General features: G+C 36.3%; 6 protein-coding genes across 9 annotated transcripts; all 6 read left to right on the forward strand.

Moving 5' to 3' along the window:
• The first annotated feature begins 94 nt into the window (after positions 1-94).
• On the forward strand, positions 95-5,038 carry LOC141597382 (F-box/LRR-repeat protein At4g14103-like). Its single transcript, XM_074417828.1, has 4 exons — positions 95-2,483; positions 3,248-4,254; positions 4,345-4,494; positions 4,589-5,038. The coding sequence occupies exons 2-4, from the start codon at positions 3,274-3,276 to the stop codon at positions 4,844-4,846; spliced, it is 1,389 nt and encodes a 462-aa protein (XP_074273929.1). The 5' UTR covers positions 95-2,483; positions 3,248-3,273; the 3' UTR covers positions 4,847-5,038.
• A 2,039-nt stretch (positions 5,039-7,077) lies between these two features.
• On the forward strand, positions 7,078-10,207 carry LOC141597384 (F-box/LRR-repeat protein At3g59190-like). The gene is made up of 4 exons (XM_074417830.1): positions 7,078-7,281; positions 8,407-9,348; positions 9,431-9,580; positions 9,671-10,207. Exons 2-4 carry the CDS (start codon positions 8,416-8,418, stop codon positions 9,950-9,952), a joined length of 1,365 nt encoding a protein of 454 aa, XP_074273931.1. The 5' UTR covers positions 7,078-7,281; positions 8,407-8,415; the 3' UTR covers positions 9,953-10,207.
• On the forward strand, positions 10,022-12,266 carry LOC141597381 (F-box protein At4g22280-like). Its single transcript, XM_074417827.1, has 5 exons — positions 10,022-10,109; positions 10,221-10,356; positions 10,494-11,465; positions 11,558-11,710; positions 11,802-12,266. The coding sequence occupies exons 3-5, from the start codon at positions 10,503-10,505 to the stop codon at positions 12,084-12,086; spliced, it is 1,401 nt and encodes a 466-aa protein (XP_074273928.1). The 5' UTR covers positions 10,022-10,109; positions 10,221-10,356; positions 10,494-10,502; the 3' UTR covers positions 12,087-12,266.
• Positions 12,267-12,574: 308 nt separating this feature from the next.
• LOC141597388 (F-box/LRR-repeat protein At4g14103-like) lies at positions 12,575-16,304 on the forward strand. Of its 3 annotated transcripts, XM_074417840.1 has the most exons (5): positions 12,759-12,806; positions 14,561-14,692; positions 15,001-15,560; positions 15,663-15,812; positions 15,898-16,304. In XM_074417840.1, the coding sequence occupies exons 2-5, from the start codon at positions 14,599-14,601 to the stop codon at positions 16,171-16,173; spliced, it is 1,080 nt and encodes a 359-aa protein (XP_074273941.1). In that variant the 5' UTR covers positions 12,759-12,806; positions 14,561-14,598; the 3' UTR covers positions 16,174-16,304. The 3 variants fall into 3 exon arrangements, with proteins under 3 accessions (XP_074273940.1, XP_074273941.1, XP_074273942.1); XM_074417839.1 differs by having other exon boundaries at positions 12,575-12,806; positions 14,561-15,560; XM_074417841.1 differs by lacking the exon at positions 12,759-12,806 and having other exon boundaries at positions 14,561-14,731.
• An 827-nt stretch (positions 16,305-17,131) lies between these two features.
• Positions 17,132-20,368, forward strand: LOC141597389 (F-box/LRR-repeat protein At4g14103-like). 2 transcript variants are annotated; one of them, XM_074417843.1, is made up of 4 exons: positions 17,132-17,484; positions 18,449-19,404; positions 19,651-19,800; positions 19,888-20,368. In XM_074417843.1, exons 2-4 carry the CDS (start codon positions 18,541-18,543, stop codon positions 20,155-20,157), a joined length of 1,284 nt encoding a protein of 427 aa, XP_074273944.1. In that variant the 5' UTR covers positions 17,132-17,484; positions 18,449-18,540; the 3' UTR covers positions 20,158-20,368. The 2 variants fall into 2 exon arrangements, with proteins under 2 accessions (XP_074273944.1, XP_074273943.1); XM_074417842.1 differs by having other exon boundaries at positions 17,133-17,504.
• A 2,143-nt stretch (positions 20,369-22,511) lies between these two features.
• On the forward strand, positions 22,512-22,835 carry LOC141595781 (uncharacterized protein At1g15400-like). The gene has a single exon (XM_074415746.1). It carries the CDS (start codon positions 22,512-22,514, stop codon positions 22,833-22,835), a length of 324 nt encoding a protein of 107 aa, XP_074271847.1.
• Positions 22,836-23,815: the final 980 nt, after the last annotated feature.

Consider the following 23,815-nt stretch of genomic DNA (forward strand, 5'->3'; position numbering starts at 1 on the left):
GCTTGTACTCTGGAAAATAAATTCAAGGCGGATGCGTCAGCAATTTCTTTTAGTCAAGTGATTAAGAGAGCTGCTGATAGATTACTGCATATGAAGGTGAGGTATGCTTTCTCAACAATTTTGCTTCTGCTGAATTGTGATGGAAATAAATATTCAATACTTTACTGTGAATGGGTTGTTTCAACCAAGTATTTTACTCGCTGTAACTAATTGGTTAGCGATTTTTCGCATTATTGATTGCTTCTGCTGTAAGCCAGTGTCATCTCCAGCTGTACTCGAGATCTCTGTTTCATGTCATATGAAACTGATTGAAGTAATTTTGAATTTCATGCGTGGATTGGTAAACACGTAGTTTAACTCCGTCAAGTCTTTTATAATAAAATTAAAGACAATTTTAAGGTCGGGTTACTTCTTGATTGGTCCCCTTACCCCGCAATTTGCGGGAGCCATTGAGGCACTGGGTAATGTTGTTGTTGTTACTTCTTGATTGGTACTGTCAAGTTAATCTCTTGGCTAATGAGTCAAAAGACTTGAGTGTATGAGACAGGTCATTTTGCGGTGACTCTTTTAAGGTCGGGTCATTTCCTAATTATGGGGCGCTTTGAATCACGTTAGCTGTTATAAAGCATACTCCAATCAGTGAGCGCTTTATTTTGAAAATTGACAAATAAAGACAAAATCATACGAGTACATTGGGTACATAAATTTGTTAACTCGTACCAATGTACTCAATTTTTTTAATTAGTCGTATTATTTAGCACCAATGTATAATTAACAAAATTGAGTACATTGGTGCTAAATAATACGAGTAATTAACAAAATTGACAAATAAAGACAATTTTGAAAATTTACTTGCATATAAAGAGTGCTATAAGCAAGGCACGCTTTATTTTTACTATCTTTTTTGAAATCACACCGAGCGCTTTATTTTGAAATCAAGACGGGTTAGACGGGTTTGAGTCAGGTCTAATCAAGGTTTTAAATCGCGGTATCGGTCGCGATCGCGGTCTCGGTAGCGGAGTCGCGGAATCGTCCCTGACTCGGCCGTCGCGCTCCGACTCGCGGTTATCGCGGTGAAATATATTTTGCAAGCTTTTGTAGAGATTTTGTCATCTATTGATTATTTCATATAAAGTTAAGATTAGTCCTATTTAGGATAACCAATTTGATTAATGCTATACAATTTGTAAGAGCTTTTCATTATAAAATTTGGCCGGTACAGGTTATAACTCGTTCATATCGCATTCATCACGGGCCGTATCGGGACGAGTTGACCGATACACGTTATAAATCGGTCGTCTCGGCCGATACTTTCCTGTTTTTAATTTACCCGATACATCTCGGAATATCTCGTATCGGCGGCCTCTGATACCGATACATCTCGGGCGATACGATACGTCTCGGCCGAGATTTTAAACCCTGGGTCTAATAAAGTCAATTTGAGTTTCCGTTCACATATTTATTATGCAAATTCCGTTCGGGTCAGTTTAGCCAAGTCCGGTAATTCAAGCTTACCCCAAAACCATTGATCAAGCTATCAAGGTCGCATTATTTCCAATCAGTTTTCAACTATTCACCAGGTAATCTAATTTCTTGTGAATTTTCACTTACTTTACGCCTTCTGTTAATAATGTTTTGTTTTTATCGTTTATATTTTTTGCTCAATTTAGTTTATTGATTGATTGATTCCCTGGTATTTGTTTCACCTCATCACTGTAACTTAATCAAGAACTTAATTGTTTTTTAAATTTGAATAATTTGAATAATTAGGGATAGGGTTTTATGTGATTTTGAAATTGTATGTTATTGGCTTTTCATCATTTGATTTTAGGTTAAATATTCGAAATTTCATTAGAGTGAGAGTTTAATTGCTTGACTAAAGTTGGGAAAGGAGGGGTGGTGTAACCGGAATTTGAAGTTAGAGGGACGAATAACTTCAGGAGAATTAAGTAAATCAATAGACTAGACTAGCAAAAGTCGTAAATTTTGAGTTAAAATATTGAAAGTTTTATAATTCAGCGGTCGATGGCCCTTGCTTGACAGTAGTTGGGAAGGGGTTGTGGTATAACTAGGATTTGAAGTTAGAGGGGCGAGTAATTTCAGGATAATTAAGTGATGCAATAAAGTAGGCTAGGAAAAGTCGAAAACTTTATGTTAGAATTTCAAAATTTCGAAAACTTTACCTCTTGTTCCACCACTGGTATGGAGGAAAATTAAGCATGAACAAATTTAGTTTATTAGGTATTTTGTCGGTTTATTAGAGGTAATTAATGAAAATTCTACGATTCTTTTCCCTCAAGAAAAAAAAAAGAAAAAGAAAAAATTCCTTGATTCCACAAAATCAAAGTACTGCACATTGTACAAGGACGTATATCCGACGTATATCCTGTAATTGGTAATTTTACCTGCATGAAATTTCGCCTTTCAGGTTTACCTGATAAAGTCGTCCGTGAAATTTGGTGAACATGTTGAAGACCCAAAAGGTAAGTATTGTTTTGGATTTATCGTTTATGCTTGATTCTGTTATTAATTACTCTGTAATTTGTTCACTTCAGTACTGTAATGTAATCAAGAGCTCAAAAACAACATTTACTACTATCTAATTGTGAAATCGTATGATTAATTTTTGCATCAAGTAGAAATATACTCCTAGTTCAATAACTAGGCAAATTTACTACCATGTAATTGTGAAATTGTACTATGTTATTGTGAATTTGATTTTTGGGTTTCAACTTCTGTATAGATTGATAATTTAATCCCTCAACTATGACAATTTGTGTAAGGCGGTTTTATGTAAAGGATTGTGTAAAAAATGATCCAAATTGCGATAATATCGTGCCCAAATGCCCAATTTAATGTACAAGTGGTTTTCAAAGAACCCATTTTATAATATAATTGGGTAAGGTATGCCTTTTACACACCAGATAGTCTTACTTGTGACCGTCACAAGCTTGTGACGTCTCACAGCCCTTCTCCCACTTGCCCTTTCAGTTGCTCTCCCACTTGATTTTTGTGAGAGGTCACAAGCTTGTGACGGAATAGTGCCGTCACAAATGAGAATTTGTGTTTACCCAAATAGTAATATTTTTGATTGAAGCAAAAGGTGGTGGTGAAATTATTGTGCTTTCATCTTTTATTATTGTACTCGAAGCAAGAAAAATATTTAATTGATTAGGAATTTTGCAAAACGAGGTGAAATCGGTGTGCTTTCATCCGATCCCTTAATTTTGCTTGCACTACATTTCAGGTTGAGTCGTGTAAACTGTGAAGGTCATGAAGTCATCTAGGAAACTTGGTGAACATGTAGAAGACCGTAGAGGTATAAGTTGTATTGATAGGATCAGTGGTTTACCAGATGAACTACTCGGTCACATGCTTTCGTTTCTACCAACAAAGTGTGCTGTGAGTACAAGTATTCTGTCGACAAGATGGCGGTATCTTTTTACTTTGACTGATTGTCTTTCTTTTGATGAATATGATGATGCATCAAGTTTTGCTAATCCCGAAGGAATTTGGGAAATTGAACTAGCTCGGAAACAATGTTTTAAGAAGTTTGTTTATAAAGTCTTGGAATTGCACCAAGTCTCATTCATCAAGAAATTTAGTTTGATCCGTCAACGCACCTATAATAAATCACATTTGAATGCATGGATTAGTAATGTGGTACAAAAGGGTGTTGAAGAGATTCACTACCGGGTTACTATTCCAGAAGACGGACTGCCAGATGCTCTCTTAGTGTGCGAAACACTGGTGAGATTGAAAATGAAGGGGATGTTGGGCTATGGGATCCATCATATCGAAATTCCTCTATCAGCGCGGTTGCCAAGTCTCAAGATTCTTTATCTGGGTTATGTTAATTTTGCTGATTATAATTCAATACGAAGATTGTTTTCTAGCTGTGAATTGCTTGAAGAATTGACTCTCAAAACGTGTGCTTTAGATGGTCCTGCCCGTACTGGTCATGTTATTATTTCTTCTGGAGTACTGAAAGTGCTAACAATACATTATTGCTCTTTTAATCATGGTTTGTTTGAGATCGACGCCCCTAATTTGGCATATTTAACTTACAAATGCAATACTGGTGTTAAAATTATTCCTTCGTGGAAATACTCATGCTCTCTTGTCAACGCAGAGCTACACTTCATCTACTTTGTTCAGGCGTTTGTTAAACCTTCACGCAAGTATGACCGTGCAATATTTGAAGATGCTGCCTATAAAACTACAGAGTTACGTCTTTTACACGATTCAATAGAGGTATTTATATAATGTCTGTTTTCCACATATTTTTTGTTGTTCAACAATGATATCAATCATACTGGTGTTAAAATATTGTTTATGGTACAGTGTCTTCTAAAGCGGGGGTATGTCAAGAAAATGCCTGATTTTCCAAACCTGTCAAGATTACACCTTTGCCGCTTCCCTTATGAATCATGGAAATATGTGACAAGCCTGCTCGGCAAATCTCCTCAACTAAAAACTGTCATCTTTGAACAGGTTAGCATTAACTATGTATACCCTTTTGTTAACTTCTGAACTAATTGACTAGGATTTTTTTCTCACTTCTTCATATGTTTTTTTTTAATTTCAGGGCCTTCATCGCAACTGTCGTCCAATGTCACCTCCAAGTGAATCTCTAACACCCTTTTCATGTCACGTTGAAGTGATTGAAGTGCGCAACTTTTGTGGTCACGGGGTTTCACTGTTACTTCTAGGGCATCTTCTCAGAAATGCAGGAGTCCTAAAGAGGTTGATCGTTCATAGACATTACTCTGCGAAACTACTGCAGATGAGGGATTTGTTGATACTACCAAGGGCTTCAAGTGACTGTTGTATTGAACTTAATTAGTGTCACACCTCTATAAATTTCTTTTCCGTGGCATTCAATTTTCCGCTGATAAGAAGTAGAAGCTAACGGATTATCAATCTTTTTGAAAGCGTATGTGGTTCTGATCAGGACTGCTGTGATGGAGGATAATTTATTTTGAGAATAATTTGTCGCCCCATCGAGTTTTTAATTATCAAAGTTTGCTGTCGTTAAGGAGTGATGTTTATAATCAGGACTGAAATCCTTCAGCATCAAATTTTTGAGTGGTTTTCGTCTACACCAAGAGAGCTGGCATTCTTTTCTGGTAGTGTTTCCTTCTTCCTCAGCAAAAATGTTGAATTCAAGAACGGTCTGACGGAGATTCAATTTGAAAAATGATATCACCGAAATCAAAGTGCCAAATAGTTTCAAGAAGCCATCAATCAATAACCTATTTTTGAGGAATTATGTTCAAGCAGTCGAGTCGAGGCTTCTCATGAACAATCCTCTGAGGGATTTATGACCTAGGACTAGACGTGGCTAATGAGTCAAAAGAGTCGTGTGTATGAGATAAGTCACTTTGCATCGACTCTTTTAGGGTCTGTTTGGATAGGAGAATTTGGAGGGAAAGAGAGGGGAGGGAAAGGAAGGGATGATAAATTCTTTGTTTGGTTAGCAAAATGGAGGTGGAGGGATTTTGAGGGGAGGGAAAATGAATCCCTCCACTTCCCCCCTCCAAGCCAAATTATTTCCTCTCCAACAAAGGCGGGATTTGGAGGGAAAATCACCTCCTCCATTCTCCCTCCCCTTCCCTTCCATCCCTTTCTCTTCCCTCCTTCTCCCTCCCCTCCCTTTCCCTCCACTTTTGCTATCCAAATGGAGGGAAAGGGAGGGGAGGGGGAAGGAGGGAAGAGAAAGGAAGGGAAGGGGAGGGGAGGGGAAATGGGGTGTGGGTGTTTGGATACAATTTCCCTCCAAATCTTGCCTATTGTGGAGAGATTTTAATTTCTTTGGAGGAGGGAAAATGAATCCCTCCAAATCTTTTCTCCTTCATTTCCCTCCACCTTATTTGCTATCCAAACAAAGAATTTTAAATCCCATACTCTCCCTCCCTTTCTTTTCTCTACAAATCTTTCAATCCAAACACACCCAAGGTCGGCTGGTGACTTCTTGATGACTATGGGACGCCTAGAATATAAAGAGTGCCAATTTTGGAAATTTGCTTGCATATAACACAAATTCTCATTTGAATACGGACACTATCCGTCACAAGCTGTAGACGGATAGTGTCCCTCTCAAAATACAATTGGTCTCCCTTGTGACGGGTTACCATTTGTGACGGATATTTTGTGAGATAAAATGGTAACAAAATGGGTTAGTGGAGAAAGGGGACCACATGAATAGTGTTGCAGAGAGAGAAAAAGTGGGTACATTGTGAGGAAAAATGGTATCCGTCTTCAGCTTGTGACGGATATGTCATGTCTTCAATGAGAATTTGTGCCTCAAAATATGCCATAAGCAATGGAAGCTTTATTTTTAATATTTTTTGTTTTTTAAAATCACGACTATTTATTTTAATGTATTGAAGTATACATAACTCAAAGTTAATCAGCTGATCAAATGGCCCAAGGACATTGACCCTATCTGACTCGACCCGCTTTTTTAAAGGGCTTGGGCCTTTTGTTTTGGCCCAAAAAATCCCATGGGTCGGCCCAAAAAGGCCCGACATATTTTTGAGCCAGGTTTGGGCCAAGTGTTCTGCCCAAATTTTTTTCTTATAAAACCTATTAAAATAGTGTTAAGGTTATAAACAACTTTTTAAAAACTCAAGTATATATTTTTAGAATTATAAAACAATGTGTATATAACATAAATCATATCACGAATGAATGATTAAGCATTCTAAAGTAGCGGTATTTGTCTTTATTTTATTTTGGAGAACAATTCATAAGCATTTCATCATATTTGTACAAAACTGTGTGTTTTTAAAGTAGTGATTCAAGGTATTATGCTAATTATTTTCTAGGGTAAGTTGTAAATTTTAGGGTCCGAAAAGCCCAATTAGGCCCAAAAGCTCAAATTAGTCCATAAGAACCGGGTTTGGGCTTGCCAAATAAGTCCACACATTTGGTCCGACCCACACAAATGGGGCCGTTTTTTGTTAAAAAGGTCCGGCCCAAGCCCACATTAGCCCGGCCTATGATCACCTCTAGTACTTTCAGCCTTTCAGGTCATAAGATCACGATAAAAACTACAAGCCCGTTTTTGGGTGAAATTATTTCCCAACGAATATCAACTCTCAACACAATCAGGTTTAAGACGGGTTGAGTTTCGGGTCACATGTATATTACTCAAATTTCGGCCCTGTCAGTTTAGCCAAGTCTTACTTATAATTCAAGCTTTTTACCCCAAGAGGCATTGATCAAGTCATCAAGGTCGCACTTCTTCCAATCCGTAATCAACTAACTATTCATAAGGTTATATCTAATTTCTTGCGTATTTTCACTTTGTTTATACCCTTTTTGTTGTTGATAATATATCTAGTTTATTGGTTGATTTCCCTGGAATTTGTTTCACCTTATCACTGTAATTTAATCAAGAATTTAATTGTTTTTTAATTTGAATAATTAGAATTAGTTAGGGTTTTATGTGATTATGAAATTGTATAGTTCTCCCTCTATACCAAACCAATGGTAACATGGTAAAAAAATGGAGTTTTTAAGAAAAGAGCGTAAAAGCAGGGGTAAAGAAGGAAAAAAATAGGTGGGGTATGTAATTGTGGGTTTAATTGTGGGTTGATAGGTGGGGTATGTAATGACATTTTATGTAAATATCAAAAGGATATAAGGATAACTTGATAATGTCGTGGACCAAATAAGGAATGTTACCATTGGTATGGTATGACCGTATTAGGTAAGTGTTACCATTGGTTTGGTATGGAGGGAGTATTGACTATTCATCCTTTGATCTTGGATTGAATATCGCAAACTCCAAGAGATTGGCAATTTAATTGCTAGACTATAGTTGGGGAAGGAGGGGTGGTGGAACCGGAAAAGTTAGAGGGACGAATAATTTCAGGAGAATTAAGTAAAGCAATAGAATAGACTGGGAAAAGTCGTAAATTTTGAGTTAAAATTATGGAAGTTTTATGAATCAGCGGTAATGGTCCTTGCTTGACTTTAGTTGGGGGGTAAGTCTTTGTTGTTCGGACTCCTCAATATTACCTTGTGTACACTAGAGTCTGAGCAACATAGGTACTATAACTGGGAGTTGAAGGTAGAGGCGCGAGTAATTTCAGGATAATTAAGTGATACACAAGAGTAGACTAGGAAAAGTCGAAAACTTTTTTAAGTTAAAATTTCGAAATTTTTATTGATAGCCCTCCTGTTCCGCCGCTGGTATGAAGGAAAATTAAGCATGAACAAATTTAGTTAAGTAGGTAGGTATTTCGTCGGTTTCATAGAGGTAATTAGTGAAAATTCTACGATTCTTTTCCCTCAAAAAAAAAAAGAAAAAAAAAAGATCCTTGATTCTACAAAATCAATGTACTGTACAAGGACATGTATCCCGTAATAAGTAATTTAACCTGCATGACATTTCAGGTTTACCTGATGAAGTCATTCGTGAAGCTTGGTAAACATGTTGAAGACCCACGAGGTAAAGGTTGTTTGGATAGGATTAGTAGTTTGCCTGATGAACTTCTCGGTCACGTACTGTCATTTTTACCAACAAGGTGTGCGGTTAGAACAAGTATATTATCCAAAAGCTGGCGGCGTATATTTACATTGACTAGTTGTCTTTCTTTTAATGATTTTGATGGTCCAACTGAATGTTTTACGGAGTTTGTTTATAATGTCTTGGAATTGCACCAAATCTCACCGATCAAGAAATTTAGTTTAGTTTGTCAAGCCACTTATGATAAATCAGATTTGAATACATGGTTTAGTAAAGTGGTACAAAAGGGAGTCCAGGAGATTTATTATTGGGTTTTTGACCAGGAACATGTGCCAGATGCCCTCGTAATGTGCGAAACTCTGGTGACTTTGGAAATTGTAAATGTTGAGAACTTTGAAATTCCTCTATCAGCCTGGTTGCCGAACCTCAAGAGTCTTAATCTGGGATGTGTTCAATTTGTTGATTACGATTCAATGCAAAGATTGTTTTCTGCTTGTAAATTGCTTGAAGAGTTGACTCTCGACAATTGTGTGTGTTCTGATTTGGGTTATGTTATTATTTCTGCTGGGTCACTCAAAGTCTTAACTATAAAAAAATGCACTTTTGAGGATGGTTACTTTGCGATTGATGCCCCTAATTTGTCATATTTCACGTACAATTGCAATATTGGGATGAAAATTGTTCATTCGTGGAAACAATCCTACTCTCTTGTCAAGTTAGAGCTAAAGTTTAAGCACTGCAGAGAGGTTTCAAATTACCCTTCAATTGAGTTCGACCGTGAAGTTTTTGAAGCCGCTGCCTACCGTGAAGTTTTTAAAGCCGCTGCCTACAATACGACAGAGTTACGTCTTTTATCGGACACAATGAAGGTACAGTTTGAGTATTAGGCTTCATTCAAAATGAAAATTACATATTTTTCATATTTTTATTTTTATTTTTTCCATTGTACAGTTTCTTGTTATGCTTGCTGATCAAGAGCAAATGCCTGACTTCCGTAGTCTGACAAGATTACACCTTGGCTACATTCGTTATGATTCATGGAAATATGTGACGGACTTGCTGGACAAATCTCCTCAACTTAAAATGGTCACCTTTGAAGTGGTTAGCATCAATTACTTATACCCTTTTTAACTATCTACAAGTATTTGGGGAAGAATTTTCTTTATTTTATAATATGTTCTTTTTTTTCAGGGTCTTCATCGCTGCTTCAGGGATCACGCATCTCCTCCATGTGAACCTCTATTCCCTTTTTCATGTCATGCTCAAGTGATCGAAGTACGTAGATTTTGTGGTCATAAGGGTTCACTACTACATCTAGGGCATCTTCTTAAAAACGCGAGCCTCCTGAAGAAGCTGATCATTCATACAAGCCACCTTAATAGTTGGGAGGACGAGCTGCCGACAAGCAAGGATGATTTGTTGATTCTTCCGAGGGCTTCACGTGACTGTTGTATAGAACTAATTGATCCTTAATTAAAATAGATTAATTCATAAACAAAAAAACCAACAATCACCAGTCTCTGACAGAGGATTTATTCTTATCATGCTTTTCGTTGGTTGATTTGTACTATTCAGTTTGTTTGATTTATTAGACTCTGAAAATTTGGCGGGGGCCTTTTGAGGCGTTGAGGTAGTGTTGTGTTTGTAGTCTTTGAAGAATTAATTCACGGCTATATGCATCAGCGATTCTGTGAAATAAATACTAAGAATTATTGATTTTCGTGCTTCTGTTCATTTGTAGATTCTATTTTAGCCGGCTTGGCAAGCATCAGGATCCTTCATCTGAAGAGTGTCGAATTTGAAAATGGTTCTTGTTCATGGACCATTGATTATTATGTGCACATGTAACAGTTCACTTCTTGGATCACTCTCTTTAGGTATGCTGCTTTTTTTTCTTTCTTGCTTGTGTTCATTTTGTCGACCTATAAACCTTCCTTTCTGTGAAACTTCTGAAAAACAGACTTTCAGAATGATCGATAAGCAGTTAAGCACTTCTACCTGCATTACATTTCAGGTTTATCTGATGGAGTCATTGAAACTTGGTAATCATATTGAAGACCCAAGAGGTGAAGGTTGTTTGGATAGGATCAGTAGTTTGCCTGATGAACTTCTCGGTCACATGCTTTCATTTGCACCAACAAAGTTTGCTGTAAGGACAAGTATTCTATCTACGAGATGGCGGTACATTTTTACATTGACTCGTTGTCTTTCTTTTGATGATGAACCATGTTTTGGTAGTCCAAATGGATGTAGGCAAATTGATACAGCTCGAAAAAGAAGTTTTAGGGAGTTTGTCTATAATGTCTTGGAATTGCACCAAATCTTACCCATCAAGAAATTTAGTCTAGTTTGTGGAGGCACCTATGATAAATCAGATTTGACTGCATGGGTTAGTAATGCGGTACAAAAAGGAGTCCAAGAGATTCATTATGAGGTTGCTAATATGGTGGATGTGCCTGATTGCCTCGTAATGAGCGAAACTCTGGTCTCGTTGAAAATTATAAGCGATGGGAACTATGATATTGAAATTCCTCTATCAGTCTGGTTGCCGAATCTCAAGATTCTTCACCTGAATTATGTTAGATTTGTTGATTGTGATTCAATGCAAAGATTGTTTTCTGGCTGTAAGGTGCTTGAAGAATTGACTCTCGATCGTTGTCAGTGTTTTGGTTCGGATACTGGTGATCATGTTATTATTTTTGCTAGGTTACTCAAAGTGCTAACTATAGAAGATTGCACGTTCGTGAAAGGTTTGTTTGAGATTGATGCCCCTAATTTGGCATATTTAAGATACAGTGGCAATTTTGGTATAAAAATTGTTCCTTCGTGGAAATATTCCTGCTCTCTTGTCGAGGCAGAGCTGAAGTTTCATTACTGCGAAGAAATTTCAGATTACTCTTCACTTGAATGCCTGTACGATCGTGAAATTTTTAAAGCCGCTGCCTATAAAACCACAAAATTATGTCTCTTAGGCCGCTCAGTAGAGGTATACATGATTTGTGTTTGCCACATTTTTATCATTCAAAATGAAAATTACATATTTTACATATTTTTAATTTCTTTTTGTTCATGGTACAGGGTATTCTTACGCTAGGTGACGATCAGGAGCAAATGCCTGATTTTCCTTGCCTGTCCAGATTACACCTTTGCAACTTTCCTTATGAATCGTGGAAATACGTGACAAGCTTGCTCGACAAATCTCCTCAACTTGAAATTGTCATCTTTGAATGGGTTAGCATCAATTAAGTATGCCCTTATTAACTCTAAGTTATGTGGTGTTGGATTTTTGTCACTTCACCATTTATTCTTTTATTTTTTTCAGGGTCTTCATCGCTGTAACCTCGATCCCGCGTCTCCATCATCTGAACGTATCTTCCCTTTCTCATGCCATGCTCAAGTGATTGAAATACGTAGCTTTTGTGGTCATAAGGGTTCACTACTACATCTAGAGCATCTTCTTAAAAACGCGAGAGTCCTGAAGAAGCTGATCCTTCATAAATGCCGCTTTTCTAATTTGGAGCTCGAGCTGCAGTTCCTGCAGTTAAGGAAGAATGATTTGTTGATGCTTCCAAGGGCTTCAAGCAACTGTTGTATAGAACTAAAATAGTGTAACAACTTCATTCCATGAATATTCAATACTTTCATGTATTGGATTACCAATAACATTGTAGGCATTACATGATTTTGAAGGGAGTGACTCGATTGAGTCGGGTCTAAGACAAGTCACTTTACATCGACCCATTTAAGGTCGTCTAACGGATTAATTAATCTAGACAAATTTAAGTGTCGTTTTGATTTTTCTTTTTTAAACTCGGTTTGTTTTACGTCGATTAGTTTAAACTTGTTTTACTAAGTAATTTGTTGTTTTCATTCTAGAAACAACGATTTATTTTATTGTCGGTTAGTTTGAAGTTTTTTTATTCGTGAATCAAATCTAAAAATCTTCAATGGTTTGTTATTCGATATTAGTTGTTAGTTTCGATTCGTCGATAGTTTGATTGAAGTAATGTTTGGATTAGGAGGGGCAATTTGGGAAGCTCATTAATATTGTTGATAATTCAGAGTAATATATCTTGACGAATAAGGATTGAGTTTAGAAATATATTGGTTTCCTAAACAAAAACAATTAGGAAATAAATTTAATAATTTCGAAAACAAAATAAAACAAAACAAAGCAAGTTCAAATCCTATAAGGTAAAATACGGTTCGGTATTAGGTCGGGTTAGTTTAGCCAAGTCCGGTAATTCAAGTTTACCCCTTTGTTTATGCCAAATCCGGTAGTTCAGGAATAGATCAAACATCGCATTGCTTCTAATCTTATTCACAGGTAATCTAATTTTTTCGAATTCTAACTTTGTTTATGCTTTTTGATCTAATTCATTTATTGATTCCCCTGGAATTTGTCACCTTACTACTGTATAACTGTATTTTAATCAAGAGCTCAATTGATTTTGAATTTGATAATTAGGCATTAGGGTTTTATGTTATTGTGAAATTGTATAATATTGGCTATTCGTCACTTGATTTTGGATTGGGAACCGGGATTTGAAGTTAGAGGGACGAATAATTTCAAGAGAATTAAGTAATGCAATAGAGTAGACAAGGGAAAGTCGAAAACTTTTGAGTTAAAATTTCTAAAAATTCATAATTCAGCGATAGATGCCCTTGCTTGACTATAGTTGGGGAAGGGGCGGTGGTAAAACCGGGATTATTTGAGGTTAGTGGGTGAATATTTCAAGAGAATTAAGTAATGCAATAGAGTAAGATTAGAAAAAGTCGAAAACTTTTGAGTTAAAATTTAAAAAAATTCATAGTTCAGCGGATGGACCTTGCTTGACTATAGTTGGGGAAGGGGCGGTGGTAAAACCAGGATTATTTGAAGTTAGAGGGTGAATAATTTCAAGAGAATTAGGTAAATGCAATAGAGTAAGATTAGAAAAAGTCGAAAACTTTCGAGTTAAAATTTCAAAAAATCCATAGTTCAGCGGTCCATGGCCCTTGCTTGACTATAGTTGGGGAAGGGGCGGTGGTAAAACCAGGATTATTTGAAGTTAGAGGGTGAATAATTTCAAGAGAATTAGGTAAATGCAATAGAGTAAGATTAGAAAAAGTCGAAAACTTTCGAGTTAAAATTTCAAAAAATCCATAGTTCAGCGGTCCATGGCCCTTGCTTGACTATAGTTGGGGTAGGGGCGGTGGTAAAACCAGGATTATTTGAAGTTAGAGGGTGAATAATTTCAAGAGAATTAAGTAATGCAATAGAGTAGAGTACTGTAGTAGACTAGAAAAAGTCGAAAACTTTCGAGTTAAAATTTCAAAAAATTCATAGTTCAGCGGTCCATGGCCCTTGCTTGACTATAGTTGCGGAAAGGGCGGTGGGAAAACCGGGATTATTTGAAGTTAGAGGGTGAATAATTTCAAGAGAATTAAGTAATGCAATAGAGTAGAGTAAAAGTCGAAAACTTTTGAGTTAAAATTTCAAAAAATTCATAGTTCAGCGTTCTATGGCCCTTGCTTGACTATAGTTGCGGAAAGGGCGGTGGGAAAACCGGGATTATTTGAAGTTAGAGGGTGAATAATTTCAAGAGTAGACTTGAAAAATGAAAAGGTCGAAAACTTTTGAGGTAGACTTGAAAAGGTCGAAAACTTTTGAGGGTGAATAATTAAGTAATGCAATAGAGTAGACTTGAAAAGGTCGAAAACTTTTGAGGTAAAATTTCTAAAAATTCATAGTTCAGCGATCGATGGCCATTGCTTGACTATAGTTGCGGAAAGGGCAGTGGGAAAACCGGGATTATTTGAAGTTAGAGGGTGAATAATTTCAAGAGAATTAAGTAATGCAATAGAGTAGACTAGAAAAAGTCGAAAACTTTCAAGCAACAATTTAAAAAAAAAAATTGAGCAGCGGTCGTTGATCTGCCACTGTGTTGGAGGAACATTATGCATGAACAAATTTTAGTTGAATAAGTATTTAGTTGATTTCTTAGAGTAATCAAGCAAATTTGATGATTCTACAGAATCAATGTACCGTATAAGGATGTGTATCTCATAATCGGCAATTCTACCTGTATTGCATTTCAGGTTTATCTAGATGGAGTCATCTGTGAAACTTGGTAAACATGTTGAAGACCCAAGAGGGAAAGGTTGTTTGGATAGGATCGGTAGCTTGCCTGATGAACTTCTCGGTCACATGCTTTCATTTCTACCAACAAGGTCTGCTGTGAGAACTAGTATTCTATCGACGAGATGGCGGTACATTTTTACATTGACTAGTTGTCTTTCTTTTGATGATGCACTATGTTTTCGTGGTATAGGATCACGTAGGCATATTGATCATGATCGAAAAAGAAGTTTTGAGGAGTTTGTTTATAATGTTTTGGAATTGCACCAAACCTCACCCATCAAGATTTTTAGTCTAGTTTGTAAAAGCAATTATGATATATCAGATTTGAATGCATGGGTTAGTAATGCGGTACAAAAGAGAGTACAAGAGATTTATTATTATGTTAATTTGGTGACAGATGTGCCTGATGCCCTTGTAATGTGCGAAACGCTGGTGACTTTGAAAATATTAAGTGATGGGTACTATGGTTTTATTGAAATTCCCCTATTAGTCTGGAGGTTGCCGAACCTCAAGTTTCTATATCTGGCTCATGTTAAATTTGCTGATTGTGAATCCATGCAAAGATTGTTTTCTGGCTGTAAGTTGCTTGAAAAATTGAATCTCGAGTGTTGTCGGGGTTTTGAATCGGATACGGATACGGATACGGACACGGACACGGGTGATCATGTTATTATTTCTGCGCGGTTACTCAAAGTGCTAACTATAGAAGATTGCACTTTTGAGGATGGTTTGTTTGAGATTGATGCCCCGAATTTGGCTTATTTAACATACACTGGCAATACTGGTGTAAAAATTGTTCCTTCGTGGAAATACTCCCGCTCTCTTGTCAAGGCAGAGCTGATGTTCCATTACTACGCAAAGTTATCAGATTACTCTTCACTTGAGTACAACCGTGAAGTTTTTAAAGCCGCTGCCTACAATACGACAGAGTTACGTCTTTTATCGGACACAGTAGAGGTATATATGATTTGTGTTTCCCGCATTTTTATCGTTCCATAACAGCATTACTCAATACCCGCAAATGCCTGATTTTCATAATTTTTGTTTTCCATGATACAGTTGCTTCTTACGCTTGCTGATCAAGAGCAAATGCCTGATTTTCATAGCCTGTCAAGATTACACCTTGGCTACATTCCTTATGATTCATGGAAATATGTGACAGACTTGCTAGACAAATCTCCGCAACTTGAAATGGTCACCTTTGTAGAGGTTAGCATCAATTACATATAATACCCTTTTTAACTCAACATGTATTTCGGTAAGAATTTTCTTTATTTTATAATTTTTTTTTCAGGGTCTTCATCACTGCTACTCCTGTCGCGCGCCACCTCCATGTGAACCTCTATTCCCTTTCTCATGCCATGCTCAAGTGATCGAAGTACGTGACTTTTGTGGTCATATGGGTGCACTACTACATCTAGGGCATCTTCTTAAAAACGCAAAACTCCTGAAGAAGCTGATCATTCATAAATGCCGCTTTAAAAAGTTCGAGGACGAGCTCCAGATAAGCAAGGATGATTTGCTGATGCTTCCAAGGGCTTCAAAAGACTGCTATATAGAACTAAATTAGTGTAACTCCGTTCCATGAATATATAATTAAACCGCCTATTTGTATTGTTCACCTGGATCATGTTACATTGTTACATACATCTGCCTCTCGAATCCCGATGAACTGAATACTCTTATCTATGCATCTTTACAGTATGTTGAGTGTTAACAGTCTAATTTGCTGCTATTTTGTGTCTGATCTTCCGTAATCAAAAGTAGATGTTACGAAGAATTATTGATTTTCATGCTTCTGGTCATTTGAAGAATCTATTTCAGCCGGCTTGCCAAGAATCTATTATACTACTGGTTTATAAGAAGAGTATTGTACAGTTATATCAAATTTAATTGATTATATGCATTTTTATTGAACTGTTATAAATTTTTCACTACAATCTTAACAAAACTTAATTTTTTATTGATATTATTATTACTCCCTCCATCCTAGTTTTATTGTCTCCTCTTCCTTAAATTTCTATTCCTAAAACAATTATTATCCTTCCAAATTTAGTTAGGAAAATTTGCAATTATACATACCCTAAACCGGAAAATTCACGCGGTACTTTGAACTTTGACATTTTGTATGAAATAGTGAAATACCCAATTTTCGAAAAACTTTGAGAGATCATAACTCGAATATGATTTTCAGAAAACCATATTATATATACGGAAATTGGTATTGTACACCCGAAAATTCGTGTAATTAAAACCATATACTGTATCGTATCCGTATATTAAAATTATATCGTATATTTTTGCTCAACCCTTAATTATACAGTATTTCATAACCACGAGTTTGACTTTATTTTAATATACATACCCTAATTATTTCCGGCCATTTTGCGTCACATGGAATCATTTCGGATAAGGTAAACCACGAATCAATTTTAAGTCGAGAGTTATTTCTCAACGGGTCAATCAGGTTCTAAAATCAAGGCAGGCGGGGTCGGGTCAATTATAATTTCTGGTCACATACTCCCTCCAATTCGCTATAATATTCCCTCTTTCCCGAAACGGATTATTCAAGTAATGTTCTCCTTTTCTTTTTTTGGTAACTTTTACTCTTATTTTATTCATCCATCTCTTCTATTACCAAACCCTACACAACTCTTTTACTCTTATTTTATTACTTTCCTTAATGTTTTGGCCCCACAACTCCTTATTTAACTCCTAATAATTCATCTCTCTCCCATCAACAAACCCACATTTGTCCTTTATTCATTTTTCTTTTAAGTATTGTGTCCATCTTAAAGGGGATCATTAGGATGAATTGGAGGGAGTATTATGCAATTTTCGGTCGGATAATTCAAACTTACCACTAGAAGCATTGATCAAGGTATTCAATTTACTCACAAGGTAATTTCTTGCGAATTTTCACTTTATTTATGCTTTTTTTTGTTGGATTTATTGTTTATACTTTTTGTTCTATTTCGTTTATTGATTGATTCTCCTGTAATTTGTAATCAAGAGCTCAATTGATTTTCAATTTAAATAATTAGAATAATTAGGCATTAGGGTTCTATGAATCTATGTGATTGTAAAATTGTACTTATCTTATTGGCTATTCATTACAGTATTTGATTTTTGGGTTGAATATTCCAAATTCCAATAGATTTACAATTTAATTCCTTTGAGTGTAGTAGTTGGGGAAGGAGCGGTGGTGGAACCGGGATTTGAAATTAGTGGGACGAATAATTTCCCGAGAATTAAGTAATGCAATGGGTTTGCTTGGAACGAGAGTAATTATTAAGGGATTAATGAGAGCTAAAATAAGAAGAAATGGGAGGAGATTGGTGGTTAGTGGTGATTGTGGAGGGTGGAAAGAGGAGGTGAGGGAGGAATTATTACCTCCATATGGAGGTAATGCATTACTTGAGGGGGGAGGGGATTAACAATTACTCCCTTAATGAAGGGACTATTACACTATATTTCACCATTTTTATTCATTTCTATCTCTAACCCCATCCCTTCCCTCCAGTTTTTAGTTCATTTTAGCTCTATTACTCCCTTAATTATTACTCCCATTCCAAGCAAGCCCAATACAGTAAACTAGGAAATGTCGAAAACTTAATTTTTGAGTTAAAATTTCAAACTTTTTATTGTTCACCGGGCGATTGCCCTTGCTAACCCTCTTGTTCCGACACTCCAAAGGAGTAACTTTAAGAATGAACAAATTTTGTTGATGAGTCAAATAATTTGTTGATTTCTTATAATAATAATCAGACAAAATTTCATATGATTCTACAGAAATCAATGTACTATACAAGAATGTGTATCCCGTAATTCTACCTACATTGCAGGTTTTACCTGATGGAGTCATCTGTGAAACTTGGTAATCATGTTGAAGACCCAAGAGGTATAGGTTATTTGGATAGGATCAGTAGTTTGCCTGATGAACTTCTCCGGTCACGTGGTTTCATTTCTACCAACAAGGTGTGCGGTGAGAACAAGTATTCTATCAACGAAATGGCGGCATATATTTACATTGACTAGTTGTCTTTCTTTTGATGATAAACCATGGTTTCGTGGTCCAAGAGTAATTGCTACAGCTCCAGAACCAGAAGAAAGTTTTAGGAAGTTTGTTTATTATGTATTGGAACTGCACAAAATATCACCCATCAAGAAATTTAGTCTAGTTTGTAGAGGCACCTATGATAAATCAGATTTGAATGCATGGGTTACTAATGTGGTACGAAAGGGAGTCCAAGAGATTCATTATGAGGTTGGTGAGAAGCGGGGTGTGCCAGATGACCTAGTAATGTGCGAAACTCTGATGACTTTGAAAATGGTAAGTGATGGGCGGTATAATATTAAAATTCCTCTATCAGTCTCGTTGCCCAACCTCAAGATTCTTCATCTGGATTACATTGATTTTGTTAATTATGGTTCAATGCAAAGATTGTTGTCTGCCTGTAAATTGCTTGAAGAATTGACTCTCGAATTTTGCGAGTGTTTTAAATCGGATATTGGTGATCATGTTATTATTTCTGCTGGGTTACTCAAAGTGCTAACTATAGAAGGTTGCTCTTTTGAGGATGGTTTGTTTGAGATTGATGCCCCTAATTTGGCACATTTAGCATACGATTGCATTATGGGTATGAAAATTGCTCCTTCGTGGAAATACTCCTGCTCTCTTGTCAATGCAAAGCTAAAGTTTCATTGCTACCACAAGGTTTCACTAGTGTACGACCGTGAAATTCTTAAAGCCGCTGCCTATAAAACCACAGAATTACATCTTTTAGCGAACTCAATAGAGGTATATATGATTTGTATTTCCCACATTTTTATCGCTCAATAACGGCATTAGCAAGATCCACAAACTCTCAAAGGCTCTCGCCAACGGCAGGGTTTGGCTGCTGGATGCAAGATTGGCATTACAGAGTGCCGAGATTTTTGGTTTGCTCCTTTGTAATCCTGAACAAAAAAGTAGCCAGTATTAGGCTTCATTCAAAATGAAAATTACATTCTTTCATATTTTTAATTTTTTTGGTTCATGGTACAGGTTCTTCTTATACCAGGTGATCAGGAGGAAATGCCTGATTTTTATAACCTGTCAAGATTACACCTTTGCAACTTTCCTTATGAATCATGGAAATATGTGATAATCTTGCTCGACAAATCTCCTCAACTTGAAACGGTCGTCTTTGAACGGGTTAGCATCAATTAAGTATGCCTTGTTAACTCTGTAAGTATTTGGCGAGGGCTTTTTGTCACTTCACAAGTTCTTTTTTTTTTGCAGGGTCTTCATCGCTGCTACTGTGATCGCGAGTATCCTCCATGTGAACCTCTATTCCCTTTTTCATGTCATGCTCAAGTGATCGAAGTACGTGACTTTTGTGGTCATATGGGTGCACTACTACATCTAAGGCATCTTCTTAAAAACGCGAGAGTCCTGAAGAAGCTGATCCTTCATAAATGCCGCTTTGAGGACAAGTTGAAGAATGATTTGTTGATGCTTCCAAGGGCTTCAAGCGACTGTTGTATAGAACTAAAAGAGGGTAACAAGTAACAACTCCACTCCATGAATATTCTTTAGTTTTACCTCTTTCAGGTTTTGGATTACCAATAACAATTGTTATTTGATGCAATTTTTAATATTACTCAGTCGGAAACCGCCTTTTTATATTGTTCACATGGATTATGTTACATACATCGACCCCTCTTATCTGCCATATGAAGGGGCCCTTGATGAACTGAATACTCTTTATCTCCGATCTTTACATTTATGTTGTGTGTTCAAGTCTAATTATCTGCTATATTGGCTCTTCAATACTCAAAATCAGGTCTTTCTAATAATTTTTGATTTTCATGCTTCTGTTCATTTGAAGATTAAGCATCAGGGGATTCAGAATCCGTTTGATCTGAAGAGTGTCGAAATTGAAAATGGTTCTTGTTCGTGGAGCATTGATTATTTTGCGCACATGTAACAGTTCACTCTCTTTAGGTATGCAGCTTCTTTCTTTCTTGCTCGTTTTCGTCTTGTTGACCGATAAGCCTTTCCTTTTGGTGAAACTTCTGAAAATCGGACGTTCAGGATGATCGGTAAGCATTGTGCTTATAGCACGTGGAATTACAAGACTTTTTTTTATTTTCTTTACATTGTAAACTGAGTCACGAGTTTGGTTTCAATATTGGCTGGTTTAGAATCGAGTTCATGAGTAAAACCACTTGATGATTTTACCGGTTAGATTAGCTCAAATCGATGAGACATTGGCTTGTACACTCACTTCAGGCCAATACTCTCGTCATTGAAAAGGTTAGGAACTGAGTATGTAAGCATTACCTGATGACTGTTCTGTTTTGCAAAGTTGCAAGTAGTGATTTTGTAGTATGATTTTGTGTTTTTAAGAAAATAATAACGGTGTGTGTTACTTTCTCAATATTTTGTCACGGTCAATGACAACAAGTTATTAAGTTTCACTTTTTTTCGGTAAAAAGAGCAACGAGATTTGAATGTGCTCGAAATCTAGCTCTAGTCATAAGCAGGTTTGTTTTAGCTTTAGCTTAGAGGTCTCTACGCCTCTGCTGTTCGAAAACCATGTACTGTATCGTCTGTATGGCATCTCCGATTTTGGGAATTTAATATAATATAATTTGGGATTTTAATGGTCACGAGTCACGACACTCAATTCCAAAGGTAAACAAATGAGTGGGACGGAAGGAGTACAAGAAATAATTGTCATTGATGAAGGTTTTTAACACCATGCTTAATTATCTTTTGCATCTCCTTCATTCAGGACAACAATATCTCTCTGCTCAACTTTTACTCGGTGTGAGAGTAACGCCAGAGTAAGGCGTAAGTCATCGGATCAAATCCGCTAAACCACTTCTGAGGGTTTTTCATTAAAAAAGCCATAAGAATTGCACAGGGACATGAATCAAATTAGTGATTCAGCAGAGTAAATGTGTCTCTTTTAATGTTTATTTTTTGGGACGTCTTAAAATAAATGGAGATTCATCGGCTTTATGGAAAAATGAGACGTCAAATATAAATGCATGTGTATTATACTCCAATGTTTAAACTAAACTCTGTCAATAAAGCTTGTAAATTTGATCATTAACCGCATTTTCCTTTGCCTGTCCCGGTCCAAACACTAAAAAATTTAAAAGTATAGGTGGTTTGCCCTAGCCCATCCTGGCCCGCTTCTATGTGGATCGGGCTTGGGCTGGACAAAACCAATCCAACACTGGCCGAGCCAATCCCGGTCCCTCACCCATGTTGTGCTAATGCTCCCAGCCCTTAGCCGCCCCGCCTCAGCCCGGCCCACTGAGCACCTCTATCTACATATGACTAATACGAATACAGAAGAAAATAATAATAATTTCATCTTTCAATATCTCATTTTTTTTCTTCTCTATTTTAAAAAGATATAATAGTAATTTTCGTAGACAATCTTTTATATTTATGCAATCAAGACAATATCAACCCTTATTATACAATTAATACAAGATCAACCCAATTTAGATAAATATTTTATATTCCTTATCTAATTAAGGTGTGTGATTTGATTGTCCTATATATATGACAATTTCATTTAAAATTTGTGTGTTCTTATTAACATCCTTTTTTATATTTCAGTAGTTCTTACTTAAGACCGTCTTATGTTAAAACCCCTCACAATTTTTCTCTTATTTTTCTTACTTTCTTTTTTTCAGGGGAACATTCCGTCTTAGCTTAAAACAGTCTTAACTAAAAAATTGTGTCTATATATATTGATTAAATACTCTCATATATGTAACTTCCCATTCTTATTATTTCATCAATTCCTACTAATAAAAACTCCATAAAAACCTCATCTTTTTTAAACTAATCCCCATTAAAATACCATCAATACCCTCATTTATTAAGAGAATACCATAATAATGGCAGGTTTACAAAGGTCAGTTGTGTCATTTAGGAGAAATGGATCTTCAGGTTTAGTATGGGAGGATAAGGCAATATCAGGTGAACTGAAAACTCATCAACATGTATCCGAGCAATCAGGACCGTCGAATCAGAAGGCGGAATTGAGGAAGATGAAGTCGGACGGTGGCGTAGCAAGGCGTATGTACCGTACCGTGAAGGTTGAGGAAGCAGATGATCCACCTTCCCCTAGGGTTTCTGGTTGTGGATTCTTTAGTGTTTTTAATAAGCCTGTTGATGTCAAACCTAATAAGAAAAAAGTTGGTAAGCATAAGAATAAATAAGATTCATGTGTGTATGTTTTTATTTCCGATATACAGTAATATTTGTGTAAGACGGTCTTGTATTAAATTAAAGGCATGCGATTAATGTTAAATACTCCCATGTAGTATAGTTGATGTTATGTCAATCCCATGTCACCAAAAAATACAAAAGTTTACAGTTCATGAGAGAATAATGTGAACTTTTTTCATTTGTTATTCGCAAATTTTTGTTTTAGACGGGGATACTTTTTGTCTGAAACTTCCTAGGGTCGTATATGACTATTTTATGATTAAATATAACCACAATGGTATAGTCACTATTATAGTTTATGATAACTTATTTTTCAATAGTAGTCACATTTGATGTCAAATGATTACAAAACCCCGTCTTATTTTTTTAGACTAAAATGACCTGTCTGAAGCGAGACCAACTGATTATTTATTATAGGGGATACAATACTATTATTTGGGAATTGCGAAATGAAGCGATTTTCGAGAACAAAACTCCTAACTGGCCGTGTATTGTAGACAAACTGTTTTTAAGAGTTGGGTTGTGGTGCAAATCGTGGAAGGAAGGTTTACCTTATACCTTAGAAGAATGGTTGAACAATTGGAAAACATTTAGAACATGGAAAGAGAAAAGGATAGGGCAAAGGACGATTCCGCGACTTGTTTTTTGATGCTGGCAATTGCTAAGATTTTATCTGTTTTTATTTGGGTTGGTTATCGTTTTGTAAGCTTGTTTGGGACCCTACCCCGCCTTTTAATAAAAAAAAAAAGGGGATACAATACTGATTTTGATTTTAGAGACTTATTTTTGTCAAAAAAAAGAAAATATTTGCGTATATCATCAGTATATGATCAGCTTGATTGTCCGTATCTTCATGATATAGGTTGAATGTGTATTTTTCTTCATATGTCGATATGATGATTCATGTCAACGGATCCGTATCATTTGAATCCCCAATGGAGTCAAACTCGAATCACAATCTCAAATTCCC

This window comes from Silene latifolia, chromosome 8 (genome assembly GCF_048544455.1).
Source record: "Silene latifolia isolate original U9 population chromosome 8, ASM4854445v1, whole genome shotgun sequence".
Taxonomy (NCBI): domain Eukaryota; kingdom Viridiplantae; phylum Streptophyta; class Magnoliopsida; order Caryophyllales; family Caryophyllaceae; genus Silene; species Silene latifolia.